Source organism: Dreissena polymorpha, chromosome 8, assembly GCF_020536995.1.
Source record: "Dreissena polymorpha isolate Duluth1 chromosome 8, UMN_Dpol_1.0, whole genome shotgun sequence".
In the NCBI taxonomy this organism is placed as follows: Eukaryota; Metazoa; Mollusca; class Bivalvia; order Myida; family Dreissenidae; genus Dreissena; species Dreissena polymorpha.
In genome coordinates this window covers 83,355,245-83,375,938 of record NC_068362.1, presented here as the reverse complement: position 1 = coordinate 83,375,938, position 20,694 = coordinate 83,355,245, and the positions used below count along the sequence as shown (strand labels likewise).

The 20,694-nt window shown below is 35.3% G+C and overlaps 1 protein-coding gene across 3 annotated transcripts in view; it reads left to right on the top strand.

Moving 5' to 3' along the window:
- The window catches only part of LOC127842250 (cilia- and flagella-associated protein 99-like), a 29,429-nt gene extending 9,766 nt beyond the window's left edge, over positions 1-19,663 (top strand). For 2 of the 3 annotated variants that reach the window (XM_052371673.1, XM_052371674.1), the window contains exons 10-19: positions 2,997-3,041; positions 6,307-6,395; positions 9,897-10,101; positions 11,656-11,714; positions 12,151-12,233; positions 14,583-14,776; positions 15,389-15,472; positions 16,748-16,827; positions 17,824-18,001; positions 19,339-19,663. In XM_052371673.1, the coding sequence (XP_052227633.1) occupies positions 2,997-3,041; positions 6,307-6,395; positions 9,897-10,101; positions 11,656-11,714; positions 12,151-12,233; positions 14,583-14,776; positions 15,389-15,472; positions 16,748-16,827; positions 17,824-18,001; positions 19,339-19,461 (1,140 nt within the window). In that variant the 3' untranslated portion in view covers positions 19,462-19,663. The remainder of the gene's footprint in view (positions 1-2,996; positions 3,042-6,306; positions 6,396-9,896; positions 10,102-11,655; positions 11,715-12,150; positions 12,234-14,582; positions 14,777-15,388; positions 15,473-16,747; positions 16,828-17,823; positions 18,002-19,338) is intronic. The other variant, XM_052371675.1, reaches the window with a different exon arrangement.
- The last annotated feature ends 1,031 nt before the right edge of the window (positions 19,664-20,694 follow it).

Here is a 20,694-nt window from a genome sequence, read left to right as displayed (position 1 = left end):
TGCATGTGTATCTCATTGAGCTGCATTTTAAGTGGTGAAAGGTCAAGGTCATCCTTCAAGGTCAAAAGTCAACAAAAAAAACGGCGCATTAGGGGGCATTGTGTTTCTGATTCACACATCTCTTGTTTAAAGTAGTAATGTGGACCTTGCAACTTAATTGATGAAACACCATTGAATCAGCGATCGCTAACTGTTTACGGTAAAGGTACAAGTGTCAGCATTCCAAATGGCTCAACGCAGTGGCACTCAAAACTTGTTGTTTGGTCAATCATATCAAGATGGCAAAATGCATGCACACATTTCATAATTTGTTTATTTCTTTCAGTTATGTTATTCAATTACATTTTTCTTCTACCTTACTGTAGAAATCATAAGTAATGAAATAATTAACATAACAGTTAGGGCTCACACAGGTCAAAAATATTCTTCGGGTCGGATTGCCAGGTAAAATTCTTAAATCACCAGACAATTTAGGTAGGGTCAGATATTTTAAAGTAAATTAAAATATAACAGTATCAATTTTCATAACTTGTTTTAGTGCATTATACTGTGTTTTTTTCAAGTCAGAAGATGTAATATATTATTATTTCTATTTGTTTGATTTTTTTAATTATGAGTGAATACTGAACAGCATATAACTATTAATAAGGTATTCACAACATTGTTTAATATAATCATCACATTTTAGTAGTTTTTTTCAAGAAAGTACTAATTAAATCATCATTTATTTGGAAAAGCGATAAAGAGTACAGAAAAAATAACTTGTCAAGAAAAAAAGCTTGTCTTACTTTGAGGAGTGAAGATAAAATAAATATAATTGTAAGCTCGTACTGCTGTTGAAAATTTAAAGTAGATCGATTATAAATTACAAGTTTCGTTTAAAATGTCACCATTTTTGGATTTGAATAATATAACAAATAATACTGTATGTTAAAGCTTGTATGCCCACCAATTATATTTATTATTAAATATTTGGAATAAAAACATTCCTTTTCATGATAAAGGAGATAATTTTACTGCAAATTATTAACTTCACTTTTAACACGTAATCTTACACTTTGTTAATATTGACCTGAAACTTTTATCCGAATCTGCGGGTATTTTTATGCATGTTGATATTGTAAGCCTTAAGTGAAAACACGTATATATTGCTGTGTTGGTAAAATATGTGAGCCTCACTCTGGGAAAACAGGGCTTAAAGCAAATGAGTAAAATATAGACACAGATTAGCCTGTGAAGGCTGCACAGGCTAATCAGGGAGGAAACATTCCTTCTAAAATGGATTTTTTTTAAATACTTGGTTTGAATGAAATATTCCTGAAAAGTGGAAAGGGTTTTCTCTGATAAGCCTGTGCAGACTGCATTGGCTAATCTTGGAGGACAATTTACAAACATGCATTAAGCCTAGATTTTCAGAACGCAGGTCATATAATTAAACATGTGGTTAGCAAAGCATGTACGGGTGTTACGTTCTGTCTTACAGATCTTACCATGCATTAACAGAGCAACAGATAAAGCCAATATTTGAGTTAATATAGGGGTGTAAAATTCTACTGGTCCGCTCGAATTGGGGACTAAGTTTTGGTCTTGGCGTTTATGATTTTTAGCTTGACTATTATATATGAAATATATGTAGTGGAGCTATCCTACTCACCCCGGCGTCGAAAGTTAGCGTTCCTGTTCCCGTTAGCGTGTAAATGTTAAAGTTTGCGTACTACCCCAAATATTTCCTATGTCCTTTGAGATATTGCTTTTATATTTTACATACTTCTTCACCAACATGACCCCAATCTATAAACAAGAGCAGACAACTGTATCAAGCATTTTGACAGAATTATTGCCCCTTTTATACTTAGAATATGCATATTATTGATAAATCTATGTTAAAGTTTGTGTACCACCTCAAATATTTTCTATGTCCTTCTACATATTGCTTTCATATTTTGCATACTTCTTTACCAACATGATCCCAATCTATAAAAAAGAGCAGACAACTGTATCAAGCATTTTGACAGCATTATGGCCCCTTTTATACTTAGATAATTGAACATTTTGCTTAAAGTGCCATAACTTCTTTATTTATGATCACATTTGATTCATACTTTGACAAAACAACACTTACCTGACATACCACAATGCACTCCACCCAAACCATCTCCCATGCCCCACCCCAGAATCCCCCCCCCCAAAAAAAAAATTTAAAAAAAATAAAATTAGTTTTCCTTATTTTTGAAAGATCATCTATTAATTGACCACATACCCACATTATCCCCCCCCCCCTTCTCCATGATGGCTTACGTTATACTGTCAAGCACTCGAATAGTCGGGTGCGCTGTCCTCTGACAGCTCTTTGTTTAAATACAGATCAGTCAGTGTCTTGATTTTGTAATAGGTGAAACCTTAAACTTAGGGGGACTATACAGTAAGTCAGTAAGTACAGTAAGTAAGGATGACCTAATTTTGTCAGCTAACTGCCCTGCATGGCGAGTGTCTTTAAAAGATGTTTACTCCCCTGTAATTGTACAAAACCACTTACTCAATTAATTTAGAATTTTATCAGGGACAAAACTAAGCTTGTAAGCAAAAAACATTTATGAAAACATTTTAACATAATGTGATTCTCATTTCTGGACAAAATCGGTTGTTCTGTACCAATATATTTATTGTAAGTGTTGCTCTGGAAAAACAAGGCTTAATGCATACACAAGTGCGTAAAGTGTCACCCCAGATTAGCCTGTGCAATCTGCATAGGCTAATCAGGGACAACACTTTCTGCTTAAACTGGATTTTGGCTAAAAAGATACTTCCTTTAAACAAAAAATACCACTAAAGCGGAAAGTATCGTCCATGAGCCTGTGTGGACTGCACTGTCTAAACTAGTACCACACTTTAAGCTGAAGCATTAAGTCCTTTTTTTTCAAGAGCGTGGCTGATAATTTTATTGTAAGCGTTATGCATGTCCATGTTTCTGTATGACCTGGTATGTCTCCCACCAGATGACTCCACTCTCTAGTCGTTCCACGACCTCAACTCGCAGAAATGTAAGTGTTCACTGCAGTTTGTGTGCTGTGACATGTTCAATATATGCTGTGATATGTTTAATATGTGATGGCAAAATGTTCAATGTGTGCTAGGACGTCATGTTCAATGTGAAATGTGACATGTTGAACATGTTTTAACATTTTTATGCTCAGATTCATATTTTGACTCATTTATAGCACAGGTGTTTGGCGTGACAGGCAAATTCACTGAAACACTATCAATATAACATAAAAGAACATTTTTCATTACTTAGACAAACACACAAAACCTGATATAATATACATTATATCATAATTATTTTTTTGTCAAAGTGATGAAAATTTTTGTTTTATGACATATTGAAAGTGGTTCAGTGAATTTGCCACCCAACACCTGTGGTTTATAGTCACTTTAAAAGTCAAGTTCAATTAAAGACCTTTATAAATTTGTCCACGTTTTAAAGTCTTCATTTCCAACCCTAAGACATTGATGAGCAGTAAACAGCATAAGACCTGAACAGACTGCAAGTTACTTGCAGGCTGATCTGGTTTTATGCTGGTCGCATATAGCCATTACTTTGCATCTGAGTTGGAAAGGGTTAAGACATGTTCAATGTGTGATGGAAGTAGGTACATGTTCACAGTTGTGTTTGCTTCCAATCTTAGATTGCTTGTACCTGTGTGTTAATTCTGTTGACAGGTAGCAATGTGTTTGTGTGTTCATTTGCAATACCAAATAGCTTGCGCTTTGGCAAATGTGTGCGTGTTAAATAGGACTTGTATGAAGGTAGGCAAAAATGCAGCTTTACAGTGTGTTTTTTATTGGAACTTTGATTTCTTGCAGCCTAAAATTTTAGAGCAGTACAGCATCTTAACATTTGCCATAGTGAGTTTATAGACAGAAATGCATTGAGAGTTTTGGTTGCTTACACCACCTGATTACTTGTTCCATTGTTTTGATTTACAGAAATGAAGTTGCATTCGTAGTTGTTCTCCTTACATCCCCTATATACCTGTTCCATGACATGTTAATTCACAAAAATTGAGTTGCATTTGTGGTTTTGCTTGCTTATATTCTCTGATTACTTGTTTAATTGTGTTAATTCACAGAATTACAATTGTATTTTTAGTTTGGGTTGCTTGTAACAACACATGATCACTTCGTCAACTGAATGTTGAAAGTCATATAATTGACATTTTTATACAAGTCTACTCTTTTTATTGTTGGTGTTTTTTTTGGTGCCATACATAAACTTTTAAAATATTTATTTTAAAAATTCGGGTAAACGTAATGTTATCCAAAGTTTTGAATTGAAATGAGTCAAAATATGTCATGTACTGAATGTTTAAACTAGTGTAACTGTCATTTTGTAATATTTTCAAAAGAAAAAAAAGTACTGCAATTTTTGTGTTAAGCATTAGAACAACATTTGAAGAACACATTTAAACTTCAAATTTAGAAGGATTTATTCAACCAATAAATGATCTAAAAAAGGAGCAGTTACCATGATGAAATATTTATTTGCGCGCAATAACGGAAGTGCCCTTAATGTTCTTTGTAAAATATCAACTCCTGGAAAATGTACAAAATGTCAGTTACACTAGTTTTAACAATCAGTAGAGGACTTGCACAGAAATTCACAGAAATGCTACTAGGATAGTCGATAGTCGTGGTGTTGCTTGCATATAAAGCTACATTCAAAAGGTTGTAGATTGCCAGTCAGCTGCTTCCAGGAACCTTGTCAGATTTACACTTTGCTCTTTCAAAGTCAAACAATAATCACGTTTGTTGAATAACCCACAAGAATTTTGATTTTGAAATTATATGTTGATCTTGCATTAATATTATATTGTTCTTGTTTTGATAAGAACTTAACTTTCTTGTGTTTATATTTGGACTGTGCTCTGTGAAAAGGTGGTTTCATGCATGTGCGTAAAGTGGCGTCCCAGATTAGCCTGTGCGAATAATCAGGGACAACACTTTCCGCTTTTATGGGTTTTTTTGTTTACAGAAAGTCTCTTCTTAGCAAAAATCCAGCCTAGGCGGAAAGTGTTGTCCCTGATTAGCCTGTGTGGACTGCACAGGATAATATAGATATCACTTTACGCACATGCATTAAACCCCCTTTTCACAGAGCACGGCTCATTTTATCTACAACAACTGATAACACTTGTCAGTAATATGAATTATTTTAAGGCAATTATTGTATCAAAATATAAAGCTGGACATAAATTAATTTGAAATTGATTTGAATCAGATAGAGAAAATGTGAGAAAAATATTATGTAAATATAGAGAATAAAAGGTTAGTGTTGATTATAGATCAGGTTTATCATGCGAGGCTTTGAAAACAAAAAGCATGAGCCTTGGCGAGTGCTTTTTCATTTTCGTGCCGAGCATGATAAACCTGATCTATAATCAACACTAATTTATTATTCTATATATCCCACTTTTTATTTTGTAAACCTTTTTGTTTTAACAAAATTAGTTTGACTGGATAATGTCGCTGGATTTATGACGTCATTTCGTCGAAATATTGACGTCATTTCCTGCCGTTGATTATAGTTGATATTTAATCAACCGGGCTTTAATCAACCGAATTCGCTGTAAAAGTGGGATAAAAAATGTTTTGTGTCAAACCTTTTTTCTTTTTGTCACATGGTGTTTTTACTAGTTTTTTGGGGAAATAAAATCATAATAACTATATATCCACTTATTTCTGCTAAACCAAAATTCTTAAGGTAAAATGGTACGCACATCTAAAGGCATTTTTCATGAACATAAATTTGATTCCCTGATGGCTATTTATTTAACTTCCCTGCAATGTTGTTTTACTGTTGGTCAAAACCAATATGTATGTTGTCAATTGTTGTTAATCATGTACAATCACGTGACCTTTACTCCTTGCTTTCTGCTTTAGTGTTGCAAACAAAAATGATATTATAAAAAAAACATGAGTTCTATTCCCTGATTGTTGCTGTGTTGTTTTCTAGAACCACTACCAGTTTTTATGTTGTCAAGTGTCTTTAATCAAGTTCAAACACATTACATTATCTATGTTGTTAAGTGTATTAATAAATTACAATCCCATGAGCTCCATTCTCTCATTTTTGCTGTGTTGTTGTCTTGAACCACTATTTATGTTGTCAAGCACCTTTAATCAAGTACAATCCTATGACATAATTAATGTTATTAAGTGTTGTCAACCTATACATAATCTTTGTTGTCAAGCGTCTTTAATTAATTCCATGGGCGCCATTCTCTGATTGTTGCCATGTTGTTCTAGAACCAGGAGGTGCCAGTGAAGATGACAGCCGCTGCCATACTGAGGGAGGGTTTCCTGTACCAGCAGAGGGAGGCTGAGGAGATTAAAAAGTGAGTGCAGGAAGGGTATGCGCCTTGATCTGGGATAATGGGCATACAGTTAATTGAGTTTTGCAACAAGACCTCTATAGGCTCTTCTTGTTAATTTTTATGCCCCCGGATCAAATGATCAGGGGTATATTGGCCTGTCTGTCTGTCATTGTAGTGTGTGTCTGTGTGTCTGTCCCAAAATTTTAACCTTGGTCATAACTTTTGTTATATTGAAGATAGCAACTTGATATTTGGCATACATGTGTATCTTATGGAGCTGCACATTTTGAGTGGTGAAAGGTCAAGGTCATCCTTCAAGGTCAGAAGTCAAATATATGGCTTCAATGCGGTGCAGAAGGGGGCATTGTGTTTCTGATAAACACATCTCTAGTTGGCATTTTACTTAAATTTTTGCAAACAAGTTCCGTACATTTGAGCCTTGCTATGGGTAAACAGGGCTTAATGCGTGTGTGTTGTCCCAGATTAGCCTGTGCAGTCCCCACAGGCTATTCAGGAAAGACTTTTTCTGCTTAAACTGGATTTTTAGTTTAGAAGAGATTTCCTTTGATAAAAAAATACCATTAAAGCCAGAAAGTGTTGTCCCTGATTAGCCTGTGACTGCACAGGCTAATCTTTAACAACACTTTACACACATGCATGTAGCCCAGTATTCCCAGAGCAAGGCCCAAGGCCCATATGTACAAATGTTTGAAATACTATGGTACGATACTAAAAATGGTAAGGTCGCCGTGGTGTAATGGATATGGTTTCCGCTTAGTAACTGGGAGGTCACGGGTTCGATCCCCACTGTGAGAGCTTTCTTTAGATCTCCCCAAAGACACCAAGTACTGGTTCTAGGCCCAGGAAACGGACTTGAGAGCGTTTCAATAAGCCTGAGTCTTTAGATGCAATCAAGCTAAAATAAATAGGTTAAAACTAAAAATGGTAAATGCATGTACTATCAGAGATCAATAAATAAAAAGAAGTGTCCCCGTAGGTATTGAAGCAAAACTCAACAACTCCTTACATTTTCTTTGAAAACAAATACGCAGATACTATTATTAATTACACTCTAAAGACTTAGTAATATTTGTGGTTCTTCCACTTAGGTATTGGCATTTTTATGCCCCCGGTAGGGTGGCATATAGCAGTTGAACTGTCCGTCAGTCAGTATGTCAGTATGTGTGTATGTCAGTATGTGTGTATGTCAGTCTGTCCGTCCGTCCGGAAAAAAACTTTAACGTTGGCCATAACTTTTGCATTATTGAAGATAGAAACTGGCATATATCTGGCATGCATGTGGTGAAAGGTGAAGGTCAAGGTCATCCTTCAAGGTCAAATGTCTAATATATGGCTTCTGTCCGTCCCAAAACTTTAACATTGGCCATAACTTTTTCACTATTGAAGATAGCAACTTGATATTTGGCATGCATGTGTATCTCATGGAGCTGAACATTTTGAGTGGTGAAAGGGGAAGGTCAAGGTCATCCTTCAAGGTCAAATGTCAAATATATGGCGTCTGTCCATCAGAAAACTTTAACATTGGCCATAACTTTTTCAATATTGAAGATAGCAACTTGATATTTGGCATGCATGTGTATCTCATGAAGCTGCACATTTTGAGTGGTGGAAGTTCAAGGTCAAGGTCAAAGGCCCAAAAAAATTTTTTTTTAAAGTCGCGTTCTCATGAAGCTGCACATTTTGAGTGGTGGAAGTTCAAGGTCAAAGTCATCCTTCAAGGTCAAAGGTAAAAAAAAAATTTTTTTTTTTTTATAAAGCGGCGCAATAGAGGGCATTGTGTTTCTGACGAACACATCTCTTGTTTTAAATATACAACTTTTTTCTTTGACAACATAAGCATTCATTTGATTTGTATAATATGTTGTCTGGGCATCATCTGATCTTGTTTTCATTTTGTGTATAAGAGTATTGCCTGGGCATCATCCAATCATTGCATCTTTTTTTGTGCTTTACACTATGGTTCTGGCATCATCCAATTTTTGCATTATTTTGTTGTGCTGCACCGAATCCAAAATTTCAATCGGATCCGAATTCGAATCCAAAGGCTCAGATATCTAATATTGGTTCGAATCCTAATTTGAAAGTGAAAATACGCAAAATAAATTATAATTTATATTGTTATAACCAAAATTATGTTTTGAAACACCAGAATGTACATATGTCACACCAGAACGTATATATGTCTTATGAGAAAAGTAATTAACTTTTATTATTATTATAAACTTTACAGCTACGAATATTTATACTACTTTAGCAGCATTGGTAGATGCAGCCGCAACAGCAGTAGTGGAAGCAGAAATAACGACATCAAAAACAAATACTAAGTAGATGACAAAATTGACTTACGTTGTTCGAAAGAAAAATTATACCCGGCTCCAGATTCTGCAAATTTCTCAAAATCGCACATACACAAATTAGTGTAAGCATTTGAACGACAAACATTAATAATAATGTCTCATATTAAACACATCTATGTCAGTCAGATATAATATGAATAACGCTGTATTTTAACAAGCAAAAAACGCATCACACGCAATCTGCATTAAGTATCAATAAAATACTTCGTAACAACCACTTATAAGCCAGAATTAGTATGCTGATAAAACCCGAAATGCTTCCACACCTAGTACGAAAAAGTAGCGATAATTGTGACAAACTACATACCAGTCAGCCTTTCAAACAGAAAGAAACAATTTAACGAAACGTTTTAGGGCGAAAGAAACAATTAAAGCAAACGAAAGGTTAAACTCAAATAAGATCCGGATTCGAAACTGATTTTACCAATCAAGGTTAGATCTGCGAATCCTCGTTTGGATCCGCGAATCTCGGATATTTCGGATATTCGGTGCAGCCCTATTATTTTGTGTTTAACAATATATTATTGGCTTCATCTAATAATTGCCTCACCTTAGTTTAACAGTAGTGTCTGGGCATCGTCCAATCATTGCCTCATTTTGTGTATGACAAAATTGTCTCAGCAGAATACAACCATTGCCTCAATGTGTGCATAACGGTATTGTCCTGCCATCATCCAAGCATTGCCTTGTTGTATGTATAACAGAATTCTTTTGGCATCATTTCCTCATTTTGTGTATTACAATAGTGTTGGGCATCATTCAATCATTTCTTCATTGTGCGTAGAACAGTATTGTCCTGGCATAAGACCATTATTGCCTCATTTCAACTATAACAATTTTTACCTGGCATCATCTAATGATTGCATTGTTTTTTTGTATAACAGTATTGCATCGTCCAATCATTGCCTCAATTTGTATATAAAATTATTGTCTAGGCATCATCCAATCATTGCCTCATTTTGTGTATAAGAGTATTTTCCTGAGCATTATCCAATAAATGACTCATTTTTGTATTACAGCTTTGTCCTTGCATTGTCCAATCATTGCCTAATTTGGTGTATGACATTATCGTCCTCCAGGCATCATCCAATAATTCCCTCATTTTGTGTTGAACAGTTTTCAAATGTGTACCTGTCATCTACAGACTTGAGAGCCTAGAGGCTGGTGCCAAGGACAAGTCGGACTTTGAGCGGTGGCAGTCGGATATGAAGCGGCGGGACCTTGAGTCAGAGCTTGCAGATATTGAGCGGCGGCGCCTGGAAGGCAAACTGAGCCACGAGGAAGCAATACTTGCTCGTCAGAACATTGTGGAGGAGAACAAACAGAGGGTCTCTGAGATGAAGGAGGAGGTAGGTACTGGAAAGTCTTGGTCTTGTATTCACCAAACCATTCATAGGCTTCAGAATAAAAAAGTATAACTCAAAGTTTGCATATATACTGGCTAAATATTACGGTTATATCATTAAAATAATCATTTTATGAAAAATATATCATTAAAAGTATTCATTGTCATGCAAGACTTGACTAAAGAGAAGGTTTAGTATTTTAAAGTTTTAGAATATGCTTCATTTTTAGATTTAAGTCTGAGAATCAGTTGGTGAATACTGGAATTGGTCTCCATGGGGATTCTTAACAATAACTGAAACATTTATAAAATAACATATTTCTGTTGCTGTTTTAATTTAAGATCATTTTGTTTTTACCTACCGTAATTACTCTATGTTTTCGGACACTTAAAAAAAATAAAAAAAATTCGTGTCCGAAAACTTAGATACGAAAAATATTCACAAAATACAGGTGTCCGAAAACTTAGAGTCGAAAGTTGAAGTGTCCGAAATAGTGTCAATTGTATCAACGACTACGGGTAATAGCGCCCGCTTGTAAAATGCCATGCCGTATAGTATAAATTACAGTTATACGTGTTTGCAATGCATTTTAAATAATTTTAAATGCTTAATTTATTTGACAGATCGTTACTACAAGGTTGTACTTTGACCAACGAGTTCAAAGATGAGCATGTGATGTACCAATACTCGCTAGTATGAACCTGTAATTAACGCAAAAAAGCAAACAATGAATTCTTTGTTTGTTCATTTCCGATAGTTGTTGTCTTACACCTTCCATTGTTCGTAAAACTTGCAATAGGGAGCATCACACTTTGAAGCGTTTAGTATTTGTCAGTTATTTTACTGAGAAGGGGAAGTACCATTGCGGTAGTCACTAATTGCTAAGCTGACCGATACATAGGTCATGTGGTTTAACCACAGACAAAGGATTCACTCATGTGGATTCACTCGTGTTAATTGGCACTACCCCTGGTAATTGTCATAAAGCTTATGCTATCGGGCGAAACCATTGATTCATACCGGTTTACAAGGTTATTTACCCTATAACGTAAATGTAATGGTCCGTTGCCCTCAGGTATGTACCTGTCATGTTTTATGATGTTAATCTGGTTGTAAAACCCCATGATCGAAGTGTCATTAGATATCAAAAACAGGACAGAAATTTGGTAAAATAGCACTGTAAAATATACTGTCCGAAAACTTACAGACATTAATTATGGACGAAAACTCGTGTGTCCGAAAATTAAGAGTCACGAAAAATAATTATTTTTGCTAAAAAACGGGGTGTCCGAAAACTTAGAGTGTCCGAAAACATAGAGTAATTACGGTATTTTTTCTTATGTCCAAAGAGATAGATGCTCCTAGCAGGGCAATAAGTAAATAATAATTTTGACTTGCATATTTATATTTATAAGTATTTGTAATGCATTTTTGTATTTAATACATATGCATTATTGCTTGACCATTAATCCCTATGAAAGATGAAGCATTTAAACTTATTTTGCATGGTTGTACTGCAGCTAACAGCTCTATTACATCGTGTTTGTTTTATTGCAGACTCAGAAAATGATGGAGCGATACCTGGAAGAAAAGTTCAAGGAAGAGCAACAAATGAAGTAAGGATAAACCCCACTTCAAAACATTAAGTCAAAATGTTGGTTTTCATGCAGTGACAATTTGTGTATCTGAAGCTGTCTTAATAAGCAATGTACTGAAAAATGTCGAGCATTATGTACTGTAAAATGCAACTGGAATATAATGAAGTAAGAATGAAAGCAACTTTACTCTTTGTCAAAGTTTTGGTTTTCAAGACAGTGAAAATTGTGTTTAGCTAAAGCCATCTTAAGAAGCAATTCACTTAAAAAAATGGATTTTCATGAACCGTTCTGGCAACTGGATTATCATTAACTGTAATATGTATTATGAATTATCAAGATTTATAGAAAAATACTTGACTATATATTTTGGTCAAAAATGAAATTACTTTTGTGATAGTTGACAAAATACTTGTCTATTTGCTTGCTTGAGGTTTATATTTCTATCTGCTTGCAGGCAACTTGTGGAAGACACAATGCAAGGGCATAAAAATGCCAAAGAATCCAAGAGAAAACTCAAAGAATACAAACAAAAGATTGGTAAGTAAAGTCAGCATAAGTCTTCAGAAAAACTGAGGTTTATCCAGTTGAATCTGTATTTTATTTAATTTCAATACAGTTCATTTGGTTTAAGTGTGAATTCTTTAAACAACTTTGACATTCTGTCAGCCATTTTCCACTTAGACTGTGGCAGAATGTACATAGCTATTATCCAGGCAGGCTGTCAGAATTTACATAGCTATTATCCAGGCAGACTGTCAGAATTTGCATAGCTATTATCCATGCAGACTGTCAAAATTTACATAGATATTAGTAATTCTGACTGTTGTAGAATTAACATAGCTATAATCCTGGCACGCTGTGGTAGAATTTATATAGCTATTATCCATGCATACTGTTGCAGAATTTTTATAGGACAACACTTTATGCTTATGCGTCATACCCAGTTTTCTTAGATCGCAGCTCATAATATTTACTTTCCTTAAGCTTCATCCCACAAGGCTGTAATGCCTGTATACAACCAAGCCTGTGTTGTGTGTATTCAACCAAGCCAGTGTTGCCTGTTTTCAACCAAGCCTGTGTTGCCTGTTTTCAACCAAGCCTGTGTTGCGTGTATTTAACCAAGCCTGTGTTGCCTGTATTCAACCAAGCTTGTGTTGCATGTATTCAACCAAGCCTGTGTTGCCTGTATTCAACCAAGCCTGTGTTGCATGTATTCAACCAAGCCTGTGTTGCCTGTATTCAACCAAGCCTGTGTTGTGTGTATTCAACCAAGCCTGTGTTGCCTGTATTCAACCAAGCCTGTGTTGTGTGTATTCAACCAAGCCTGTGTTTCCTGTATTCAACCAAGCCTGTGTTGCGTGTATTAAACCAAGTATGTGTTGCATGTATTCAACTAAGCCTGTGTTGTGTGTATCAGTGTCCCAGATAATTATTTGGGAAATAGGGTTTTCACCCATTGATTTAAAAAAAGAGGGTGATTTCGGTCTTGAAATAGAGTGAAATGAGTTATAAAAATTCATACCTTAAAATCATTGCTGCTATCCCTGTTGAATAAAAGCCAATCTTGGTCACTTCAACGTATCCCTTCAGATTCAGATTACTTCTGTTGAAGCTGCACACTTGTATTGATTCAATAAAACTGAAAACTATTATAATTAATTTTAATAAACTGATGTTTCATAACATCTTTAATTCTTGAAACTGTCCATAACATAAACTTTAAACTTAAAAAATAGATAACACAAATGATTTGTCACTTAATGGCTCTTGCTTTCTTGGTTCAAAAAGTTCGCGATCGCTTGATATTTTGGCGCAACAATCGCGGACGTCTCTCAACCTCTCTTAGACATTTTTATTTCACATTGTTATAGAAACTGAAAGTACAGACGCTTTACAAATACATGCACAATGAGCGACATATTCCATCAGATTGAAAACACATGTTTGTCATAAATAATTTGGTCAGATGCTGTAATTAACTATGAAATCTAGTCCACAGAGCATTTGAATAACTTTGACTGTTTTCCTGCTCCTTCATCCAGACGCTTGCTGAATACAAGCGACGTCGCATTACGATAACAAGAGCACCGCATAACGGGTGCCAACGCTCGGCTGCGGGTGCAGTTTTGAATAAATAAAAGCTTGTCAGAATTTTTTAATTTTTTTTTTAGAGGTCACAGGGACCTTGACCTAGTGACCCAAAAATGGGTGTGGCGTGTAGAACTCATCAAGGTGCATCTGCATATGAAGTTTCAAAGTTGTAGGTGGAAGCACTTTAATTTTAGAGATAAATGTCAAGGTTTTAGCACGACGGGGACGTCAGACGGCGGACGTCAGATGGCGGACGACGAGCTGGCTATGACAATACCTAGGGTTTTCTCCGAAAAAAGCCGAGCTAATAATTGCAAAGAGGATATACCGAAAATGAGCAAAGAATTTTCGATTGAAGCTATTGTATCGTACGCATCGAATTTTATAAATGTGCGTAAAAGTCAAATTGGTTTTCAATACGCATGATATTGTATTTCTTTGCGTTTTTAAACATTTAAATAGGGTCAAAGATGCAGAAACGCAGCTTATCTGGGGCACTGGTGTGTATTCAACCAATCCTGTGTTGCATGTATTCAACCAAGCCTGTGTTGCCTGTTTTCAACCAAGCCTGTGTTGTGTGTATTCAACTAAGCCTGTGTTGCCTGTATTCAACCAAGCCTGTGTTGCATGTATTCAACCGAGCCTGTGTTGCCTGTATTCAACCAAGCCTGCACAGTGTTGCGTGTATTCAACCAAGGCTGTGTTGCATGTATTCAGCCAAGCCTGTGTTGTATCTATTCAACCAAGCCTGTGTTGTGTGTATCCACCAAGCCAATGTTGCATCTAATATTCCAGTTGCGGAGGTGGCAGAGGAGAGCCGTGAGCTGATGCGTCGCGCCATTGAGGAGGCTGAGGCAGAGATGCGGCGCCGCATGGAGCTGATCCACCAGATACGGGCCATGGAGGCGGTGCCGGCCATACGACAGAAGTTTGTGGACCTCACGGCCACGTCTGGACATGGCCTCTTGAGTGAGATGTCCATAGTGGAGGTAAGTATATGACATTTTGATAGTGATAGAGATATTTTGGATGTGATATTTTATTATCACTGCAATTGAAATATGATAGTTTCAGGCTTCGTAGTATTATTCTTCCTAAAAATCTGATATTTTGATAGTTATAGAGATATTTTGGACCTGATCCTGTGTTATGACTGCTACAATGGAAATATATGCGATTTAAACGCCTTCTAGATTTATTCTTTCCAAACAATGTAGTTTATGCATATTTATATCTTATATTTTATTTTTCTACATATTTATTTGACATTTAAACTGTAAATTTTATGCATAATTTATAAATCTTTATCAGACATTTTCCATTGTAATTAAAGTTGTTAACATTTACACTTTATTTTATCTTTACCAAATATGAAATATTTTGCTTGGTGATGTATACATTTTGTGTTATAACTTATGCTTCATCATAAAGATGACCTAAATATATCGATAAAATAAATATTTAGCTATGTCAGTACAAACAGAATGGGTAACCATTTTGCTGTGTTTTACGTTTTGCCTATATTGCCCATTCAGCCATGCTATGTAGTGACCAATTTCCCCTACGCCCTGTAGCATGCACGTTCTGTTGTGATTGTTTAGTTGAGAGAAAGACTGGCCTTGCTGAGGAATGCTGAGAAGGAGAATGAAGAGATGAAACGAGACGAGATACTTGCCAGTAAAGAGGTAATTACCCCCTTTGTGATGTATAACATAACTATTGAATTCACTGTGCAAAAGTGGATATGGCGTCCGTCTAGCAACCAAGGCGGTCATGGGTTTGATATCCACTGTTGGAACCGTCTTTTGATCTCCCCCAGAGAAACGAAGAACTGGTTTTTCACAGGAAATAGACTCAAGAGTGTTTCAATAAACCTAAGGCTTTTTATGCAATCCAGCTGAAATAGATAGGTTTAAAATGTAAACTAAAAGACAATAATCTTGTCCAGAAATATGCTAAAAATACAAATATGTTATTATTCTATAGTGCAGCCTTTCAATTGACTTTTTGAAATGATAAAACATATCTTGTTTGTTTAAAAATTTGCACCATATCATGGTACAAGATCTTTTATTTATGGCATGTTGCCAGTTGACAATCATTTAGACAGAGTTTAAAAGCGCTCGACATGGCAGAAAAAAGAATTGTTTAAAAAACAAATTAAGTTGCAAACAAAATTTAAAATTCTGATTATTTAATCCTGATTATATAAATCACAAAATCCTTATCAAAGATGAAATAAACAAGAGTTAATTTATAAAGAATACATTTCAAAGCGTAGGATATGTTTCAACAACTGATCTCTGAATATCAGGATCCCTCTGATGCATACCAAGGGTCAGCTGGTTTTGCTGCAATGTTCTATAAACCACTTGAATTACATGTAATGAGATATAAATACCTTTACCTGTAGATACATGTATGATAAATGATTGATTGATTATAACTAAAATCTGTTGTCTTTTTCAAAGGGAAAGATTAGAACAAAGTTTCACAATACAATCAGTTTCTTTCGAAATAATTTGATAAAAACAACCTTGCATAAACACAAATAATAGTGCACTGGTAACAAATTACTGTAAAATCGTTGATATTCATCAGCATGAAACTTTGTGTTTACAAAAAAAGACTTGTGGTAAAGTAAATTTGTGCATTTCGTAAAACAAATTAATGAGGACTTTGATTGGGTCATTTTCCAATTTGTTTGTGTTAAATTCATTGATTAGTTTAAACCTATTTATTTTAGCTCGATTGCATCGAAAGCCTAAGGCTTATATAAACGCTCTCGAGCCAGTACTTGTACTCTTTGAGGGAGATCTAAAGAACGCTCCCACAGTGGGATTCGTTGACTGGAAATCAACAAAATTGATGTCCCATTAATAATAATGATTTGACAGTTTTATGGTCATCACTTTTTACAAATAGCACACTGTGTTGCCTAACTGAGCTGTGTTTTGCAGGCCAAGGACCAGCTGTTACTGGACACCCTGGAGACGATCTCCAAACATCGCCTGGAACAGACTAAGGCTGCAGCCATCAAGTACGTGTACAGCGGGAAAACTGGGCTTAATCCATTTGTGTAAAGTGTCGTCCCAGATTAGCCTGGATTTTTATGCCCCCAGATCGAATGATCGGGGGTTTATTGTCTTTGGCCTGTCTGTCTTTCTGTCATTGTATGTGTGTCTGTCTGTCATTGTATGTGTCTGTCCCAAAACTTTAACCTTGGCCATAACTTTTGCAATATTGAAGATAGCAACTTGATATTTGGCATGCATGTGTATCTCATGGAGCTGCATATTTTGAGTGGTGAAAGGTCAAGGTCATCCTTCAATGTCAAAGGTCAAGTTCAAAGGTCAAATATTGAAGATAGCAACTTGATATTTGGCATGCATGTGTATCTCATGGAGTTGCACATTTTGAGTGGAAAAAGGTCAAGGTCATCCTTCAAGGTCAAAGGTCAAATATATGGGTGGGGGCATTTTGTTTCGCAAGCACAGCTCTTGTTGTTTAAAAGATACTTATTTTAAACCAATAATATCATAAAAGCAATCAAGTATGTGCATGCTTTACTTAAGTAGATAGTGTGACAAATAATATGAGCAGCACTCTTGGAAAACCGGGCTTTCTGCCCTGGCTGGATTTTCGCTAAGAGTGAATGTCTTTGAAACAAAAAAATTCCTTAAAAAGGCATACTTCATGCACATACATATACATTATGCATGTGCATAAAATGTTGTCCCAGATTAGCCTGTGCAGTTTTTGCCTAAACTGGATTATTGTTTAAAGAGACTTCTTTTTAATAAAAAATTACATACTGGTAAAAGCTAAAAGTGTCATCCCTGATTAGCCTGTTCAAACTGCACAGCTTAATTTAAGATGACACTTAATGCATGAGCATTAAGTCCCCTTTTCCCATTGGGTGGCTCATTTACAAGTGTATTAATGATTGGGATTATGGCTAAAACTTATTTGAAAGAATGTTTGTAGCTGTAAGTCATTGACTCTGCAGTTAAACATTTCACGTGTCTCCATTCAGGTTAGAGTCGAGAAAGAAAGGTGAGCCCAAAAAGTCTTCAGTACAGACGGAGGAACTGTCTGCCCTACAACAACGTCTCGAGGAGAAACGCCAGCAGAGACTACAGGCCCAGGAGGGCTCTAGACTGGCCCCAAACACCCAGTCTGCCAAGAGAACTAAGAGTCTTATTGACCAAAAGGTATGTGTAGCAAAACTTTAATGCAGAGGCATATTGTGATTGTCCCCTTCATCAGTCCTTTCGTCTTACTATCGGAACAGGTTAAGTAGATTTTACTGTTTTGTCAATCACCACTAGAGCTTGCTAGAAATCTGTCCTATTTTCACTATTGTTTCTTAGGACCATTCCCTATCTACCCATATTGCTTCCTCCTTATTTTGACCTTGATCTTTGTTGACCTCACAATTTAAATGGGCTTTTATAATTGGGCAATTCAATTGTTTACAAAATTATACCATTACTTAAAAGCATCAAAACTGCTTTCTACGTCAAATTGATACTTACACAGTCATTGCTTGTGACCGTCCCACACATATCATCCAAACTAACTTTGAACTTGACCTTGAGCAAATATATGGGTCATGCTCTGTGAAAAAGGGGTTTAATGCATGTGCGTAAAGTGTCATCCCAGATACGCCTGTGCAGTCCGCATAAATTTACATAAATTCTTATTATAATAATTTTCTATCCGCAATAGTACCAAACCTTGACCTTGTTCTAATATGGACCTTAGGTAATAACTATTTTTGGGTACTCAGTGAACGCTTTTCCATTAATGTTCTACTAATAAAATTGTCCTTGAAATAATCATGACCTCAATTTTTTTATTAATATGCAAATTATTATAAAGATGTTTGTACCTAGTGATTAGTTCACTTGCCAATAAGGTTACATGCACCAAATAATATTAAAACTCGCATGTCAACTTTTATCTTAAAACAATACCACACTGATTGTAAGAATTTTTTTTGTAACAACAGTTAAACAGGAGTAAGCAATTAGGTTTACAATCACAAAACTGTAGTGGATATGGTGTTGACCTTGTGACTGTGAGGTCATTGGTTCCAGGGCTATAGATAACTTTTGGGGTATATTGGGTAATTCACCCCCTTTTTTCGACAATAATTGGGGTTTTGTAAATTCAATTTTAGCAAAAATGTCCACCCCCTTCTTTTGAGCTTAATTGGGTTTTTCACCCCCGTTTTTTTAACTCAATTGGGTAATTTAGGGAATGACATATATAATATAATAAAAATCTACTAAGGTTACTAAATTATTTAAACAAATGGAATTCGAAAAGGTACCTGTTCATAACAACAAAAACAAACAATTACTGAATTTCTGATCAAAGTTCATTCATTTTTGTGTTGAATAAGACCGAGTGAAAATCGCTGCTCAATTGATGAAGTTATGGCTGTTCAAAGCGATGCACCCCGTTTTCGGGTCATTTTGAGTTGAATACCTTGAAAATGAAAGTAGAAATCGGATGGGTCAACAAATAATTACATAAATTTCAGAAAAACCTCGAGGAGAGTCGCTGGAAGGAGTTGGAGGCGACGCGAGAGAGGACCGCGCAGCTGATCCAGCAGAGCTACGCGCGCTCAGCCACTAGACTCAACACCATGACCTCAGTCACATAACCTCATATGTGACACACTCTGGGAAAACAGGGCTTAATGCATGTGCGTAAAGTGTTGTCCCAGATTAGCCTGTGCAGTCCGCAGGGCAGACAGTTTCCGCCTTAACATGTTTCTTGCTATCAAGTCACTTCCTTTAAACAAAAAAGAACATAAAAGTTGAAAGTGACTTCGCTGATGAGTCTGTTTGGACTGCACAGGCTAATCTTGGATGATATTTAATGCACATGCATTAAACCAGTTTTCTTAAAGTGGGGCTCATATGATTGTGTTTCAATTTGACATTTTGAATATTATATTTTTGTATGAAGACATTTTATTTATGTATTTTACTTTAACATGTAAATAATTTATTAATAGAAGAGACTATAAATGCAGTATTATTAAATAATATCATCTGAATGTTTTTTATTTAAATTGTAACGCTGCAATTTAATCGTATTCTGCTCTTAAAAATATTGTATGTATATTTTATGTTTTTGCTATCTGTGATATTACATATTTCTGTATTTGGATTTGCATTTTTGCATATGTCAATGACCATAATTATTTCAAATAGATTAAGTAAACTTTTGTCCCTTCAGTTTTAATTCTTTCATCTTAATCTGTGTGTATAAACCAATATAATATACTGGCACAAAATGGTTTTTAAAAGCCCATGTTATCGTTTACATTTTGTTCTTAATGCATCTGTAAATGGGTTCTTTTGAAATGTATTTGCATCTTTAAAATATCTTGTTAGCATGTGGAAAGTATTTTCACCTGAAGGAATTAATATCTATTCTCTTATGTGTCATTTTATGCAAGTGAATTGAATTGTACACATTCTAGGCCCATTTTCCTTTCCTTTGAGTGTTGATTAATATAAAGAACCTAAGGTCATGATACTTAATCAAACTTCTAATAATGTTTTATTGTTTTCTGTAACTGATGTATGTGATGCACTGATTATTTGATGTTTTGTGAAATTGGTAAAGCCAGTCCTATATGGGTTGTTCTAATATATTGTAGACAAATTATAGCTACTGGAGATTAAATAAGAATAATTTAATAATTTTTGGATTTATTGATTTAAACTTTTTTTATTTGTGTATGTTAAATGTGAAAATATATTAAAACAGTACAAGTATGCAACAGTTTGAATGATATCTCTACATTCAAATCACTGCATGTCAAAGCCAGTTAATTCTTGTCACATATCGGCAGAACACAAATGTGCAACATACTTTGTTGATG